This window comes from Typopeltis vanoorti, chromosome 22 (genome assembly GCF_054136105.1).
Source record: "Typopeltis vanoorti isolate ZY-2024b chromosome 22, IOZ_Tvanoo_1.0, whole genome shotgun sequence".
Classification (NCBI taxonomy): domain Eukaryota; kingdom Metazoa; phylum Arthropoda; class Arachnida; order Uropygi; family Thelyphonidae; genus Typopeltis; species Typopeltis vanoorti.
Window position 1 is genome coordinate 35,891,538 of NC_143570.1, and position 18,611 is coordinate 35,910,148.

The following is an 18,611-nucleotide window of genomic DNA, read 5'->3' on the forward strand; positions in this document are numbered from 1 at the left end:
AACATCTCCGAAGTCATTCAGAAAGAGTTCAAACAACTTTCCAATGGCCAGCAACTTACAATCAAAAGAAAGCAGAGGAGAACAAAAGGCATGCCGAACTTGAAACTTAAGATGAAAGACTCATACTGATTCTTTGGGAGTTGCCAAACTTCATGCGAGGTCTCAGAGGAGGCCTAATAAAAAGGGACTGAAGCAAGCAGAAGGGATCTCAGTTCCAGAATCACTGTCAGAGAGGAGGCCGCCCAGTCCAGAGTCGCCATCAGAGAGACTGCCTGGATCCACGTTGCTTGAGAGAGGAGTTTCCCGCTTCCAGAAAGGAACTTCTCAGTTCCAGACGTCTAGAGAGAGACTACTTCTAGGCTGCAGACAAGGTTTCAAATTGCCGGAGAAAAGTTTCCAAGCCAGGTTAATATCAGACATTCACCAGTTTGTTGCGTTTTCATTACAATTTGATGAATCAAATGACTTCACTGATATTGCTCAGTTAATGGTATTTATTTGCATGGTATTTCAAGATTATTCAAGTAAAAAAGAACTTTTGAAAATTATACTATTATTGGGAAGGACTAGGGGAGAAGACATTTTTTCAGCATTTGATGAATTTGTGAAACAACACAAACGTCTGCTTTTTAAACTTGTGTCTATTACTACTGATATGGTGTTCCTGCAATGATAGGTAATAAATCAGGCTTCATTTCATTATGTAAAAACGATGACAAATATCCAGATTTTTTAACGTACCACTATTATTAAATTCATTATGTAAAAACGATGACAAATATCCAGATTTTTTAACGTACCACTATTATTCACCATGTAGTAAAAGATTAAACACAAAAGATGTTTTCTATATTACATTTAAAATTGTAAATTCTATCTGAGGAAAAGCCCTGCAATGGCAGTTATTTAATTTACAGACAGATGATGATAGGGAACTTTGTTGTACAATAATGATCGCTGGCTCAGCAGAAGTCAATTTTTAGAAAGATTTCTTGTATTAATTAACGATATAAAAAATTTTCTTGATGAAAAAGGAGATATTTATCCACAATTGAGTGATAAAAGATGGTTGTTACACTTATCATTTTTAGTAGATTTCTGTACGAAATTAAGCAATTTAAATTTAGAGTTACAAGGTAGAGATAAAAATTTAATTGACATGTTAAGTTCAATTAAAACTTTCTAACAATACTTACTTTTATTAAAGAAAAATATAAATGACCGCAAATTTAGACATCTCCCATATTTATTAAAATTTTTTGAACAAAATCAAGAAATGCTTCGCTGTGATTTAAAAGAATTGATTCGTGAAATAGAATTAGTTGAGGAAGAAATAAATTCAAGATTTAAAGATTTTAATAAAACTGAAATGATGATTGTATCTTTTATCAATAATCCATTTCAAGAAAACTCGAACATCACAGAAATTTCAAATAAAATTAGTGGGCTGTTTGATATAAACCAAGCTGAAGTAGAACTTGAGATAATAAACATTCAGAATAGTTTACATTTAAAATCAATAAAATCATTTGGAAGTGTGCACATGAAAAATTCCCAATATTGACTGATATTGCGTAAAAAATTCTGTCGTGTTTCGGATCAACATACTTGTCAGAATCTGCTTTTTCAGATATGACCATCATAAAAAATCAATTAAGAAACCTAATTACAAATGATCATTTGGATGATTGTCTGCGATTGGCCACTTCTTCATATCAACTTGACTATGAAAATATTGCGAGGTCCAAATAATGCCATTTTACATCAACTTTTTTTTTTTTTTAATCAACCAGCATTTCCTGTAACTTGTGAGTTTGTAATCAATCTGTTGTTTTTTCTAACTTTGGTTTTCCAAAATAGAGAAAGAAATATTTTATTCCAATATATATATATATATATATATATATATATATAAATTTTTTGTTGTTGTTGTATTAAAATAATTAAAGTGATAAATAAATTTTTAAATATACAAATAAAGTTTTTAGAGTAATCAGATATTAGGTTGGGAGAACATGATCTATATAAGAGAGTAGATCGCCGAATAACTTTTTATAGAAAAGTAGCTTGGGTAGTAAAAAAGGTTGAACACCACTGCAATAGACTTATAGTAAGCTTCTGTTATAGTTTTGAAATATTAATTTTATACTTAAAATTTAAAACTTCATTGCATTGTTAGTAATATTATACTACTGTGATTCCTAGAGAAATTGTGCCTCCGACATCTTTGCCGTTCTATGAAATATTCTATTTTGACAATGCTGGTACTATCAAGAAATATCTCATGGCTGCTCCAAGAGTAGCATTACAAAGAGCTTTAGTGAATCCTCATTCATATTTAAAAGTAAGTAATCTCTTTTTGATAATTTGAGAGAAACACTCAGGTTCGTTAAAAATAGTTATTCTAAATAAATTAAAGAAAAAGGCTTTTGAAGTTTTTGTCAGAATTTCCTTGTCTAAAAGTCAGATGAATTTTTTTGAAAATTGATAGTTTTATATGAACTGTTAATTTTCCACTTTTAGATTTTAAAAATTAACAGTTAAAATTTCCACTAGCTGCTATAATAAATAAAATCGGCTTATATATTTAGATAATTTCTATAAAACATTGCACATGCAACAAACATGGATAAACAGGTTAAAATGTTTTGATGATGGAAATTGAGTTAGACAGCTTTATTATTATTATATGAAACCTCCAAGGTCTCAATGTGGGAGGGAATTCCATTCTGCACAACCCACAATCCATCCATTAATGCATTTTGAGATGCAAAATCCAAATGGCAATCTACCGTTCAAAATATTTCATCACATAAAAAGCTTTTTATAGATATTCATGTTATACATATGTTGTTAGAATATTTTATCTTTAATGAATGAATGAATAATTTGCCCATATTTTATAATAATGTTATGGATGAGTTAAATAAAGGAAAAAGATATGCAATGATACTGTACTTTGCTAATGTATTTGATAGGATACTGCATGGAAGGCTGCATTAACTGGAAAAAATATGGCATTGGAATATAAACTATTGGGTTGGATAAGTGGGTGACTGATGGGCAGGTATCAAAAAATAGTATATGGAAGGGAAAGTGAAGCGTCCAGATTTAAGATGACCAATAGCATGCCTCAGGAATCAGTCCTTGGACTATTGTTCTTTAATCTATATATTAATGATACTGGAAAGGGCCTGATAAGTAGGGCAATCAGAGATGCTACCGATATACAGCATTTAGAGGATGATCTGAATAGGCTGGAAGTGTGGACAGATGATAATGTCTGTTAATTCAAAGTTAGTAAGTATAAAGTTATGCACTTTTGCATGATGAGATACTCAATGGCATATTATATTGGTGAAATTATGCTTGGAGTAACTAATGAGGGCAGAGATGTTGAAATCATCGTGGACAGTTGTTGAAAGTTTCTTCACTTCGTTATGAATTAAATTAATACCAAAGTTAAAGTAAATTTCCTGACATCTTTAATTTAATTCATAACCAAGTGAAAAAACTTTCAACCGCTAGCTCTAATCAAGAGTATTTTAAAAATAAGGTAGTACATCTTTTACTATTCAAATATGGGAAATATGCTGCTTGGAAAAAGTCAATGGACTGTAGTGTGAATAACAAACAGCCATGGCACCCACCTTAATAAAATATATGATCTCCTTTCACTGCAATGATCACAACAATTCTACAGGGCATACTTTCAAGCACATGATAGCGATCAGTGGGAATTTTGGACTGTTGTGGGACCCATGTTACTTGACTTCATCTGATACTCCAGTTCATCCCACAGATGTTCAATCGGTTTGATATCAGGGCTCTATGGAGGCCAGTCAAGTATGGTGACGTTCATGTCCACAAACCATGCATTTACAGCACCAGCCTTATTGACACAGTGCATTGTCTTCTGAAAAAGACAAGATCAGTTCTGTTGAAACCCCACAAAGTAGAAAGCATTGTATTGTTCAGAATGATCAGATACCTTACCTCTCTCGGAGTTCAATGTTCGTGGCACTATAGACAGAGTTCGGAGGCTAAACCAGGAAAAAAAGGATTATACCATCACACTACCAACTCCAAATTTGGGATTGGGGTCGCACACTCTGGTAAGAGATGTTCACTGGGTATCTGCCATGCTCACACCCATTTGTCTGCTTGGTAGAGGGTGTAGCACGATTCGTTGCTACATGACACAGCTTTCCAAACTTCCATGTCCCACTGTACATGCCCTTTGCACCACTGAAGATAATGTTGCATGCTTGTTTAGGTAATGTGGGGCTTGCATATTGCAGTCCTACCATGAAAACCCCATGTTGTGAGCCTCGGTTCTGAATGTTTTTGTGCAGATGCCTAGAACTCCACATTTAGTATGTCTGCCAAAGAATGGTGGTTTTACATATTATTCTTCATTGCACCCTATGGTCACGCTCAGTAAGTGTGATGCATCCACTGCAGGTAGCACTTATAGTTGACTACCTGTGCTTCTATCTCAGTATGGTATTGCTGATTGTTGATCTGGGATGGCCAATTTGTCAGCAGTTTGCTGAACAGATAGGCCTGCAATATGCCATCCTATCACAATGTCTCTTTCAACCTCCATCAGTTACCTTTTCGCAACCATTTTATCCAGTCAGTCTCACTGACTTATGAACATCATATTCATCCAATTTCTGCATGGATTTCTCTATCAAGCAATTGCAGCTTGATATGCACTTTGCTAAATCTCTCCATATTAGAGTCCATTTCCTCAAACAACCAACTTATTAACATGTGCAAGTATCTCTGCAAATTTTTTTCACCCTAAACTTAATGAACATGTATTTTGAACTGAAAATGAACATATATTTTCAGCATAGAGTGTACACCATTCGTACACTCCATGCTGAAATACGTACCCCATGCTACATCTACATTCTTTGTAAAATGCAAGATATTATATTCCTTTCAAAAGTCTGAAGGTTTCCTTACCATCGGTATTATCAGTAACCTGACCTGAGCAAAAGCATTTCTTAGCTAATGTCTTAAATGCAGCAATAACACCCTGGGCTGTTGGTGTGGTATTTGGTGAAGACATTAATGGAATTGCCATTGTAAGTCATATATGTCAATATATTGGTAACACGACTATTAAATTATTGAAGGAATTTACAAGGTATACTGGAATATTAATTAAAAGAAACTTTAATAAATACTTCAATAAACTTTCACCTGCAGTTAACCTAAACACTCTCCTCTTTGCAGACGACCAAATAATAATTACAAATTCTGAAGATAACTTACAGAAAGCTATTTTAAATCTAAATGAGATATCCAAAGATTATGGTATGATAATATCAACAGAAAAATCAAAAACTATGGCCTTTAAAGGACAAGATCCAGCAAGAACTAAAATAGTATTAGATAACAAGATCTTAGAACAGGTGAATTCATTTAACTACCTAGGATGTATGATCACTTATGAAAATGAAAAAGATATAAACATAAAAATTGCAAAATATTTAAAAATAACAGGAGTAATTAACTCTATATTTAAACCAAACCTAGTTCAAAAACAAACCAGGCTAAAAGTATACAATACATTAGCCCTACCTGTCTTAATGTATGAAGTGAAATCTGGATAATAAAACAAAAAGACAAACAAAGATTAACAACAGCAGAAATGAAGTTTATGAGAAAAACTGCAAAGTATACCCTATTTGATCACAAAAGAAACGAAGATATTATGAAAGAATTAAACCAAGAACCAGTGATTGAAAAAATAAAAAAATATAAACATAGATGGATGGAACACGTTCAAAGAATGAAAACAGAAAGATTACCAAAACAAGCCTTAAAGTACAAGCCATTAGGAAAAAGAAAACCAGGACGTCCTCTTAAACGATTCAACGATGACTTCTAAGGCCGGAACAGGCCATACTAGGCCTAAATCCTTGATACGTATGATGATGATGATGATTTAATAAATACCTCCTATATTTCAGCAATGTCACATTGTCATCTTCATGGGAACATACAACAATGACACGTGCACGCAGGCACTACAAAAAGCAAATGAAGCAGAAAAGAGTAAACTACTGCTCTTACTAGAGTCCTAAAGGTGCACCCCTAGCAGGCTCTATTGGGTTGTCTTGGCCGTTGGGCTGAAGTTCTCAAGATGCAAGCTTTTCAAATTTGGGACAATCTCATGCACCCAAATTTGTTGAGGTTTGGAAAGTTTTTAGAGCTGAGGCTGATTCCATGAACAATCTTTTTTTTTAAAATTTGCTGCGGTATATTAATGTGGCTTTCTTCCAATGTATTCTGTGGCGGGTATCCAGAGCATTGTCTGCGAGCCCAGAGTGACTGTACTGGTGAAACCAGATGTAGTCTTTGTTTTCCGAAATCCTGACATTTGCTGTCCTGCCTGTTTGACCAAAGTAGGACAGTTTAAAGCTGCAAGGGACCTGTTGTACCCCAAGTAGGTCTAGAGGCAGTGGTTGGTCTTTGGTGGAGCGGATAAGGGATGCCAATTTTTTATATGGTTTGTAACAAGAAGTCAGGTCGTATTTTTTTAAGATTTTGGTTAACTTTTCAGAGGTGCCCCGGATATAGGGAATGGTGATGGATTTAATGTAATCTTTGTTATGAAGGGTGGAGGGGGGGGGGGTTAACTGGTTTTTATATTTTTTGGATTTTGTGGGGTTGTAGCCATTGGCTAAGAAAGTGTTAAGGATGTGGTTTAGTTCAGTGGTTAGGGCATCGTCATCTGAACAGATTAATTTTGCCCTGTTATATAGTGTTTTTATAACCCCGTGTTGTTGTTGTGGGGGGGGGGTTGCTGGTGAATATATCTGTCTGTATGGGTGGGTTTTCTGAGAAAACCAAGGATCCATCAGGTTAGCGAGTGATTAGAGTATCTAGCAAAGGGAGACTGTTGTTTTCATCTCTTTCCAAGGTGAACTGGATTCTGTCGTGTTGGTTGTTTAAGTGTGTTAAGGAGTGGAGCGTATCTCAGCCATATGGCCAAATAGCGAACACATCATCAACGTAGCGAAGCCAATCAGTGGGTTTTTAGGGCTGAATTTAAGGCTTTCTCTTCAAAAGTCTCCATAAAGAAGTTGACCAGGGATGGAGAGAGTGGTGAACCTATGGCTGTCCCCTCTGTTTATAGAATTTTCCTTGCCAAACGAAATAGCCTGAGTTCATTGTGAACTGAAATAGGGCTGAGATATCAGGAGGAAATTTTGCTTGGATGAACTCTAAGGTTTCCTTGAGTGGGACATTTGTGAATAAGGAGGAGACGTCAAAACTGACAATTATGTCAGTATGTTGGAGTGAGAGATTTTCTATACTGGCTTTGAAGTGGGCTGAGTTTTTTATATGTGATGGTGTATTGCCAGTATAGTGTGTGTGAGCATTTGGCTAAATGTTTGGCTAATTTGTATGTGGGGGAATCAATGCCATTCCACTATGGGACGTAATGGCACATTTTGTTTATGTATTTTTGGAAGTCCATATATTTGGGGGATCTAGAGTTAAAAGATTTTAGTTTGTTGGTAACTTCCACAGGCCAAGAAGTGACCTTCTTAAGGAGCCTTTGGAGTATTCTAATTTGGAAGCTGGTGGGATTATACTCAATAGAGAGGTAGGTAGCCCCATCTAACAATAAAGCATTAAGCTTACCTGTGTAGTCAGTTTGGTTGAGAACCACAGTGGCATTTCCCTTATCAGCTTTGGTGATTACTATTTCTTTGTTTTTCTTCATTTCTTGTAGAGCTTTATGTTCTCCTTTGGATAGGTTGGTTTTTGGTGGTCTTGCTTTGGCGAGAACACTGGCTACATCCAGTCTGACATTGTTGATATTGGTGATATAGTTTGGAAGGTTGCAGATACCACGTTCTATCTGAATCTTATTTCTTCGGCAGGTATTTTCTTTCTCCTGTTTATCTTCAGGACTAAGGTCTAACCAAGTGGGAAAAAACTTCCAACATCTTTCTCTAAATCCAGAATCATTTAATAATAAAGTGAGGCATCTTTTGGCAACTCGTATAGGTAAATATGACTTCTCCATTGCTTCCACCTTGGTATCACCACCTCTAGGTCTGGCTCCCACTGACGAGACCTCAATAAAGGTTGAAACCAGTCAGGGTAGTCCTTCCCTTAATGCATAGCATTATACATGTCCGCAAGGAGATGTGCTTTGCATTATGGGAGATACTAAGACGAGGAGTGATGAGCGCTTGGTCCAGCTTTACCACGAGTTGCCTCAGTCCTGAAGAAATTTCATTTCCAACTTTGTTTGCTTACATTTGGATAAAGGATTAAACTAAATTTATTATAGTCTAACCAAGTGGAAAAAAACTTTCAATATCTTTCTCTAAATCCAGAGTAATTTAATAAAAAGGTGGCACACTGTTTGGCAACTCCTATAGGTAGAGATGACCTTGCTAATGCTTCTGCCTGGTATCTCCACTTGGGCCTGGCTCCCACTGGAGAGACCTCAATAAAGGTCGAAACTAGTGGCCCTTCCCTTAATGCATAATATTATACATATCCACAAGGAGATGTGTTTTGCATTATGGGAGATACTGAGATAGTTGTAATGTTAGCTTGCTCCACCTTTGCAACGAGTTGCCCAGTATTGTGTCACCTTACCCCAGTCCTGAAGATACTTTCAGGCACAAACTTTGTTTGCTCACACTTGGATAAAGGATTAAACTAAATTTATTATAGTCTAACCAAATAAAAAATAAACTTTCAACATCTTTCTCTAAATCCAGAGTAATTTAATAAAAAGGTGGCACACCGTTTGGCAACTCCTATAGGTAGAAATGACCTTGCTAATGCTTCTGCCTGGTATCTCCACTTGGGCCTGGCTCCCGCTGAAGAGTCCTCAATAAAGGTCGAAACTATGAGACTTGGATTCACCATTACACACCAGAATCCAAACAGTAGTCAAAACAGTGGACAGGAGCTGATTGTTCAACGCCAAAGAAGACAGAATTGGTTCCATCAGCAGGAAAGGTCATGGCATCGGTGTTTTGGGATGTTCAAGGCATTTTGTTTATTAATTATCTGGAAAAGGGTAAAACAATGCAGGAAATGTTATTCCAATCTTTTAACCAGACTAGATGAAAAAATTTGTGAGAAAAGACCCTGTTTGCAGAAGAAAAAAATCATCTTTCATCAGGACAATGCACCTGTCCACAAAAGTGTTTTGTGGACAGGTGCATTGTCCTGATGAAAGATGGGAAAATTAAGGGATCTGCACTATGAATTGTTGGAACATCCACTCTATTCCATTGCAGCTGTAGAGGGGTATTTTGCAGATCTTACTGAGAACCACTACAGGGTTTGGATAATGGTGCTGGAGCATCACTGGAATAAATGTATTAGTCTTAAGGGAGATTATGTTGAAAAATAAAAATAAATTGAAATTATAAATTCGTTTTTTCATTGTTAGGCCAAGAACTTTTCAGACTACCCTTTGTAAAGGATGCCAATTTTGTGTGTGTGTGTGTGTGTGTAAGTAGTTGTAAGGTTACATTTCCTTAAAGTTATAATTAATATTTAGTATACGTTGTTATTTCCTGAAAAATATGTTATTATAGAGAGACAATAGAAGACAGATGTTAGTTCTGGAGCCCAATGTTTGAGTACAATTGGAGAAATGCCATTCGGACCAGAAGTATTTTTAATGTCCAAGTTGTTTAGTATTCTAAACTAATGTAATTAGTTTAGAATACTAAACAACTAATCTAATGTAATTTTTTGCTGAAAAAGCACATGGGTACATATGGTGCTCAATTTCTGGTTAGCCATTTGCGCTAGTCATCTATGAAGAAATTAAAGGGAAAGAGTGATGCTAAACAGTTAGCTTTGTGTTTAAGTGTTTTGGTAGTGGTACCATCTAGATGAGAGAGAAGCAGAAGTGCAGATGAGTAGAATTTGTATCCAATGGCCTTTGCAAGGAACCAGTGTGTAGTCATTAAAAATAAATAAATTAAAAAAAAAAATCAACACCAGCAGAATTGAAGTACTAATGGAGAGAGGTGGAACTGGCATGAGAATTTGAGAAATATATTTTGGCATAATTGTTATTACCAAGACAAGGAATTAAACAAGATAAGATCCTACTAAATAAGAAGATGCTGTATTTGAGCAATAGTGATCAAAGAAAGGAAGGAGTAGCTATTTCTTGAATGGCGTACAGCTTAAAGGAGAGTAATGTGAGCATATTTCAAAATGGGGAATTTTGCATCGAAACGTTTTGTGTATGTGGGCCCACAGAAGTATAGGTTTTTTCATTAAAGAAGGCAGCTAACATACAGAAAAAGTTGGTCCTTATTACAAATTGAAACAGCACAGTGAAAAATTATCAAACATACCGAAATGTTTTGAGACAAGTTAAAGAAAAGAACAAAACTAAAAATAATGGAAGTACCTGTTGAATTTCTGTTCAGAACATGTATTAGTCATTACTAATATAATGTTCCAACCTAAAGAGTTACACAAATTCACATGGTGAGAAGACACAAGAAATAAGAAAAGTTATATTTCATTTTCTTTTATTGTATATGATAATTGTTTATAGTTAATTGTTGAAATAGAAAGTAATCATTTCATTTTTAGCAGTATAAAAAAGTGAATATCGTGTTGAAAATAAAAAAGATGTACAAATGTTTTAAAAAGATTAAAAAGTGCTGAACCTAATGAAAGTTGAGCAGCTTTCAGAAGCGAATTGGTGACTCTGACTTTCAGTCATGTGAACAGCACTAGTCTAAGGCAGCATGTTTATTAAAGTTTTTAATTAACGTTTGATGCGTGAATAGCAGGAAAACCTTAAGAAAGATAAAGATTTATGTGGAATGACATAGCTAGAAAGAAGCCTTAAAATACCAAAATATAACATCTGAGCATATTGTTGTTCTGACAAATAACAGATTCATTTGGAGAGAAATTGTTGATAGGAAGTTCTAAAAAATGTAGACATTTAGTACTGTTCCTGTAAACCTTTTGAAGGTATATCAGGAATTTGATGATGAACTTTGTTTTTCCTACAAATGAAGCTTTTTAATTAAACTACAATCTGTTAAGCTTTACTGCTTGTTTTATGAATGTAATTCCTCTACTTGAAAAATCCCTATCAATCAAAATACCCAAATCTTTATATTGAATAACTGTGTCAAGTCTGTCCATTCATCTTATTATCTCTGACATTATACTTTTGCCAAATCACATGTACTTGCATTTATGCTTTTATTTTGCTAAGCTGGTTGGTCAAGCTGTTAGCATATCTGCTCTCCTTTCAACAGGCTGTGAGCATAAATGTTTGTGATTGTCTTATGGTGAGAAATGAATTTCGTCACATGGTATGAGACCAATGCCCTACTTATTTGGAGGCATGAGGTTTTGAAAAAGTTCCATGTTTGATCTCTAGAACAGGATTTCCAGACCATTTAAAAAATAAATGCAAGAAATACATATATAAATTACAGTAAAACCCCATTTTTACGTTCCCGCAATTTACATTTTCCTGCCATTTACGTCATTTTCCGTTGGTCCCGTTTTAAGGCCTGTTCTTACGATATATTGTTTTCCCGTCATTAACAACTTGACGTGGACATTATTTCCCATGATTTGCATTTTTTTTATCGGGTGACAACACTGATTTTCAAATCGATTTCCTCTCATTCAAATAAATTTCTGCAGAAATCTGCGCATTTCTGTTCCCAGATGGCGTTGCTTTCGGCTGTAGTTTCATTTCTTCCATCACAGTGACTGACTTGTACGCTTGCAGTAGTGATACCTTGATTTTTCAATCACAGTACGAATTTATATTGCAGAATTTCTGCTACGTAATTTAGCGTGACAGTTGCTTTCAAGTTGCGGTGATGGATGATCCATGTTAGTACCATGGATCATCCATCACGGTAGAAGAAAAGATGACAATTCTGTGATATGTAGATTGGCATGTCGGAACATGTGTGCAATTAGCAAAAGATCTTGGACTCTTCGTGTCCACTTTGAACATGATAGTAAAAAACAGGTCAAGCATTGTACTCCATGCAAAGTAATCTGGTGCTATGTCAAAAAAACGAAAATATATCCGGACATCAACATACGATGAATTGGATAAACTTGTGGCGGAGTGGTTTGTTTCTACGAGAGCGTCGGGTATTCCAGTTGATGGTACTATGCTCCAAGCGAAAGCCCTTGAATTTGCTGCGAGGTTGGGGATTAACGGTTTTACTACATCAAATGGATGGATTGATCGTTTCAAGACTAGTCACAATATTGTGTATAATCAAGTGTGTGGAGAAAGTAATAGTGTTGGGGGGGGGGACTGTAAACCAGTGGAAACATGAACTAAAGACTATTATTTAGGACTACGAACCGAAAAATATTTTCAATGTTGATGAAAATGGGCTCTTTTATAACATTCTGCCAAGCAAAACATTGTGTTTTAAAGGAGAGAATTGTCAGTGGAAAACTCAGCAAGCAGAGGGTAACTGTTTTGCTTATGGTTAATGCTGATGGATCAGAAAAATTACCTCCACTGGTAATTGGTAAATTTAAAAAGCCAAGGTGGTTTAAGAACGTGAAAAATCTGCCTACTAAGTATGATGCCAACAGCACAGCATGGATGACCAGCAGCATCTTCACATCCACCATGCATACTCTGGATGCTAAAATGGGGGGAAATCACCGCAAAATACTACTATTGCTAGACAAATGTCCTGCACACCCTGAAGATCTGCAGCTCAGAAACATTAGATTAGTGTTCTTTCACCCTAATTGTACAATTGAGCTTCAGCCATTAGATCTGGGCATTTAAATAGAAATATAGAAAAATAATGCTTGTTGAAAAAGCTGTTTATGCATGATAATGGTATGGACCCAAAACAAATAACCATATCAATTGTTGATGCCATGTGGCCAAAGCATGGTTGCATGTTACTCCTGAAACCATGTCCAACTGTTTCTGGAAAGCAGGAGTTACGTTTGTGGAAGAGGAGGAACAACTACAGGAGGAAGAAGAAGAAGATATGTCAGAGCCCAACAACTGATATGTGATGGCTGAGTCTTCCTCATTTCAAGACTATGTTGATGTGATCATATCAACGGTACCAAGTGTAGAAGACATCCTTTCCAACCACTTTGGTGAAGAAGAAGACTGTGATCAAGCACCTACCGACCCTACTAGTAAAGCAATCTCTGTTTTGAGGCGGTATATTGCAAGTGCATCAGGAGATGATGGGACATTTAATGCCTTATACAATGCCCGTGAAGAGGCAGGTGAAACTTATAAGAGTGCAGAAAAAGCGAAAACAATCAACAATTAAAGATTTATTAAATAGATAAATATAATTAATTGTAAAGTCATTTATTTTCAGTTATTAAATTTTGTCATCTTGTATGTAGAGTCACATACTAGCAGTAAGTTGTAAAGTCATTTATTTTCAGTTATTAAATTTTGTCATCTTGTATGTAGAGTCACATACTAGCAGTAAGTCATCTTTTAGCTTTTTTTTAATGTTTTTTTACATTTCCTGCTATTTACATTTTTTTCCATCAGTCCCCTGGAAAGTGTAAAAAAGGGGTTTTACTGTAATTTAAATAAAAATCCCCAGCCCACACATGATATGAATGTACTGTAGGTTTATAGATGCTTTTCATGGGTGGGTGCATCCCCCCCCCAAAAAAAAAATTATCCTCAGTTATATAATATAATCAATGCTTGAATAGATATACAGTAAGGCCCATCTTACAATGATTTTCATTTACAACAAGTGCCCATTTATGTGATGCCACATTTGCTCATATGATTGTTTGTGACATGAGACTGCTGGGGAATCAACCAATGTGCAGGTTTCATCAGTTTATTTATGTAGTTTGTCACTGCATTTCTCTCTCTCTCTCTACATTTTGCTGTGAGTTATAAACTATTCATAACTGTTATTAATAAAAATTACTTAATTAAGAATTCATTTTAATTTTTTTTTAATTTGTATTAAGTACAAATCAGGCTGTACTGCTCTATAGAAATCATGCAATTCACTTACACATCCACGTTTTTAATTTTCTGTTGCTTGTTTTATGTCTTCCTTGCTTTCAATTTATTTAATTATACTGCGGATGCCCTTGATACCTAGTTGAAAATTCTATATTAAACAATATCTTGATATGTTAGTTATCCTTTTTTTTTAAAAAATATATGATGTCTACTTATTTAAATCCTTGTGAAATTATGGGATTCCTTTGATATTAGGACATCTAACATCAAACTACCACCTTATGTATTAGAGGCCAGAAAAATGCAGCAGGGTTTCTGGATTATCCTTAGCTCCCTACAGTGCTAGAGGTTTACAACCTTTTGGTGAATAGATTAAATTGCCATAAGATTATATAGATATATCGTAATAGTATTTACGATATAAGGGGCAGGAGTTTCCCATTTTTATGGAATATGTCTTCAAATTCCATATTCTAAATACACGTGTTCCATTGTCCCAAATTATTTATTAGCGTATGGGGGAAAATACAAGAAACGAATGAGTAAAACTATATACAGATTGAGAGTTCATTTAACCAATTGATGGCACTATCTGAGAGTAAATACAAGTTCCTGAAACCTCCAGGGAAGTAGTGTATATGACAGTCATCAGTGATATGATGCATAGTCTGCACAGCACCAAGCATACAAAAGGGTGACTGTGAAATTCCCTACAGATGTAATAAGTACACAGCTGCCCTGTGCAATCCTAAATCTGTTCAGCTGGCTCCAGAGGTGTTATGGTAGATTGAATTCTGGGAGTTTGATAGTTGAATCTGTAATCAGGTACTTGTTTGTAGTTCATTCCAATGTCTTCTCCACCAGTCCTGAGGACCATCATCTGGTATTCCACTAGCCATATGGGAGATCTGGAGGTGGAGAGATATCTTGATGTATAAAAAGGTACATGTTATTTCTGATTTTCTTTATTTCTTTGATGGTAGCTTCATCTCTTCTGAAGCATGGAGGAGTGATGTAGGATAGACCAGGTAACCATGGGAGAGGAGTGGATCTTAAAGTACAAGAGACTGTGTGTTCAAGAAATGATCACACAGTCCCAAATAATTAGATATGTTCACATCTTATATGTATATATATTACTGTGATGTTTATGAATCAGTGTCAGTTGATCAAAGTCAGTTATTATTAACTTGGTTTAAGGGAAAAAAAAAAAATTAAAATCCCTGTTTCTTACCAAATAGGCATATTGCTGGGTGACTTCTAAAAGAGCTTTATTATAACTTATGTGGTATGCAATACCACAATCTTGGATATATATATTTAAAGTTTTTTTTCTTGCATTAAACAGTTATAAAACAATGACTGATATTTTTAATAAAGTGAAGTTACTGATATAACAGTTTTTGTTAAAGTATTTGAAATATAAATGTTTGTGTTTTTATTTTATTTATTTAATTTTATTTTTTAGTGTCATTGTTGTGAAATGAAAGATGGGAGTGAGATCTTACATAATATGCCTAATGTGTGTGTTGCTTACAAATTACACTTGGAGTATGGAAAGTTGATTAATTTGTATGACTGGTTGCAGGTAAGTTTCATAGACTATTTCCAATTAATATACTGTATTTATCTTTCCTTTGTATCTTGGGGATGGGAAAATACATTATCCAAATTCATGTTTCATTGTGAAACTGTGGTATGAAACAACATAGAATCAATTTCATCTTCTCAGAGTTGTTTGCCATTCACATCAACTATTGACTAGAGCTGTCAGTGATATACTGGTATATTTGTGCTTGTAACTACATGTCTTAAGCTGGCTTGCTTAGGTTTCAAGAAAAATATTGTTTTCTTCTTTTTCTAAGCCTGGTTAAATTAGCCATACCTAATTAAAGGCATAATTATTTTTCTTGTCAGATAGATTTAAACCTGTATCTTTTTCCCAGGTGAATGATGTTTGCTTAATCACTTAGCCATGTTCTATTTCAGTGAAACAAATTGATTTCAGCAAATATGGCCCATCTAACAAGAACTTGTTGAGTAGAGGGAGTAACTTTAAAATATATTAACCTAAAGATTGAAACTACATCTTAGATAGGAAATGGAAATCAGTGTCATTCCTCAGTGTGAGACCATCACCATTATTAGAGACTTGATGAAATGGCATGAAAATTTTTCATGTTTGGTCTCTAGAGGAAGGTTTCCAAATTATGTAAAAGGTAAATAAATAAATAATATATAAAAAATTGGTATTAAATAATTTAAAAACCCTTAGCCTGCCACAGTACTAATGGATTCTAGGTTTATAAACTTTTATGGGGGAAACCCATGACACATTAAAAAACAAGTGAACAGAAAAGTAAATAAACAAAATACATAGGTAGCAAAATGGGCTTTATTACTTTAAAAAATATTAGTATATTTTTATTTTTTATATACATTCTACCTACAAAAGGTTGTAACCTATTTCAACTATAGAATGGTTGGATGCTCTTATCTTTTCTGCCCTAGGATAGATTAAACCTCTCATAGGTGGTGATTCTTAATTTTTTCCTGTCTTGTGACTGACTTCTCATCCTCTTCTAGTTTACAAAGTTTGATTCTTTGTAATGTTTGTAGCCATGTTAATCATGATCTTCCTTTAGGTTGTGATCTCATTTGTCTATCCAGCACTTCACACACACACTCTCTCTCTCTCTCTCTCTCTCTCGCTCGCTCGCTCGCTCGCTCGATGCATTCTTTGTGATTGAACCATTCAGCTGTTGTCATTTAAATTCTATCAGTGTGATTTGTCATTTTACGAGAGAAATTTCATTTTGAAGGCTAGCAATTTTCTTTCAGCGTCTTCCTTTCCTAATTGTCTCAGTTCTATAAAGGGTAGTAGGAATATTGATTGAGTCAAAGAGCTTTAGTTTCAAGCAGTTGGATAATTTATTACTTTTCCAGATTGTTTTGTAGTATAATCATCATTGTCCATCCTGTTGGAATTTTGTGTTTAATTATTGTATTATCACTTACATGAGATGTAAGTGATAATATTAAGTTATTAGAACTATTTACTTGTTCTATGACTTGATAAATTTGGTATGAAAATCAGCAACAACAAGACAATGAAAATAGACAGAAACATTGAAAATATCAGCTGCATCGTGAATGGAGAATCTATAGAACAAGTAAAACATTTCAGCTACTTAGGCTCAATTTTTAGTGAAGAGGTAAATTAAATATGGAAATAGACGACAGAATCAACAAAGCCAGTATGGTAGGAAGTCAACTGAATAAATTTATATGGAATAAAAGAGAAATTAGTCAAAACACTAAATTAGCTGTATACAACACAGTGTTCAAACTATTTCAAGCCAAGAATTAGGGAACCCAGAGGCATGCTGCCTCTTGCACCTTCTCATGATATTGTGTATTATTATCACATCAAATTCCATGGCAGAATTCACAATGAGATTTTTGCAAAATCCAAGCATCTCCAGCTTACTTATCATCAGTCCCTCCAACATATGTCACTGAAATATTTCCACCTGGATGCTACACCCTCACAAAATAATCAAGTCACTCTGTAATTCAGCTATTCTTGCTGCCTCTGTCACCTCCTTACTATTGACATTCATTAAGGTTATCCAACAATAGGTATTCTTCCTGATGGTAATGCGTCTGCTTTTGGGAAAAGTTCTTTGATCTATGTCACATTTTCACCTACTTCTGCTTGTTTATATATATATATATATTTTTTTTATAAGATTAAAATTTAACTGACTAGAACCCGAGAAAGTATAACAAAAACCTTTAATAAAACACTAATCTAAGCTACAATTTGCCTGATTCCCATAGCGCAGTAATCCAATACTGGCGATCTAAAATTAGCTCAAAAGATATATTTTGGCGATTACACCACATTTTTTTATTCAGTTATATAAAACACTGAAATAATAGTTCCCGACAAGTTTTGTAAATCGTAGGATTTACATCTTCAGGGGGTAAATAGTATAACTTTAAGTTTAAACAAGAGAATTAATAAATACAAATCATAACCATCTGGCTATTCATAAAACTCAAATAACAGAATGCAGATATAAAACATTATTGGCGTTGAACAATACTGGACAATGTCACGTGTTCTTGTTCTCGTTCATACAGTCCGAGCTCAGATTGAGGTAGATTTTTTATTAGAGCTGCCCACACTTGATGGAGAATTACACCTTGATTTTTATTGCATTGGGTTGGGTTTTTTAACATATTAGCAGCTTCTTTAAATTTTCTTATATAACTGTTGTTTTCTATGTATGACATCGTGGTTTTTTGCCAGAGTACATCGTGTCCAGTGGAAGTGGTATGGAAAGCAAGACCTGTTTTTTGTTCTCTTTTGTATTGTACGCCTTTTTGGTGTTCAGCCATGCGTATTTCTCCAGATCTTCCTGTATGTCCTACATAGCAAATCCCGCAAGAGCAATGGATTTTGTAGACTCCTGGTTTTTTAAGGGGATGATGAGGTGGTTTTGGTGGATGTAGGAATCTTGAGATTTTTTCCATAGGAAGGAAGGCTACTTTTATGTTGTGTTTGTTCATTAATTTGGCTAGCTTATCTGTAACATTT

General features: G+C 34.8%; 1 protein-coding gene across 1 annotated transcript in view; it reads left to right on the top strand.

Annotated features, from left to right (window-relative positions):
- The window catches only part of Orc3 (origin recognition complex subunit 3), a 283,514-nt gene that overhangs the window by 230,166 nt on the left and 34,737 nt on the right, over positions 1-18,611 (top strand). Inside the window, exons 17-18 of the mRNA XM_090412057.1 lie at positions 2,206-2,344; positions 15,474-15,593. Of these exons, the coding sequence (XP_090268183.1) occupies positions 2,206-2,344; positions 15,474-15,593 (259 nt within the window). The remainder of the gene's footprint in view (positions 1-2,205; positions 2,345-15,473; positions 15,594-18,611) is intronic.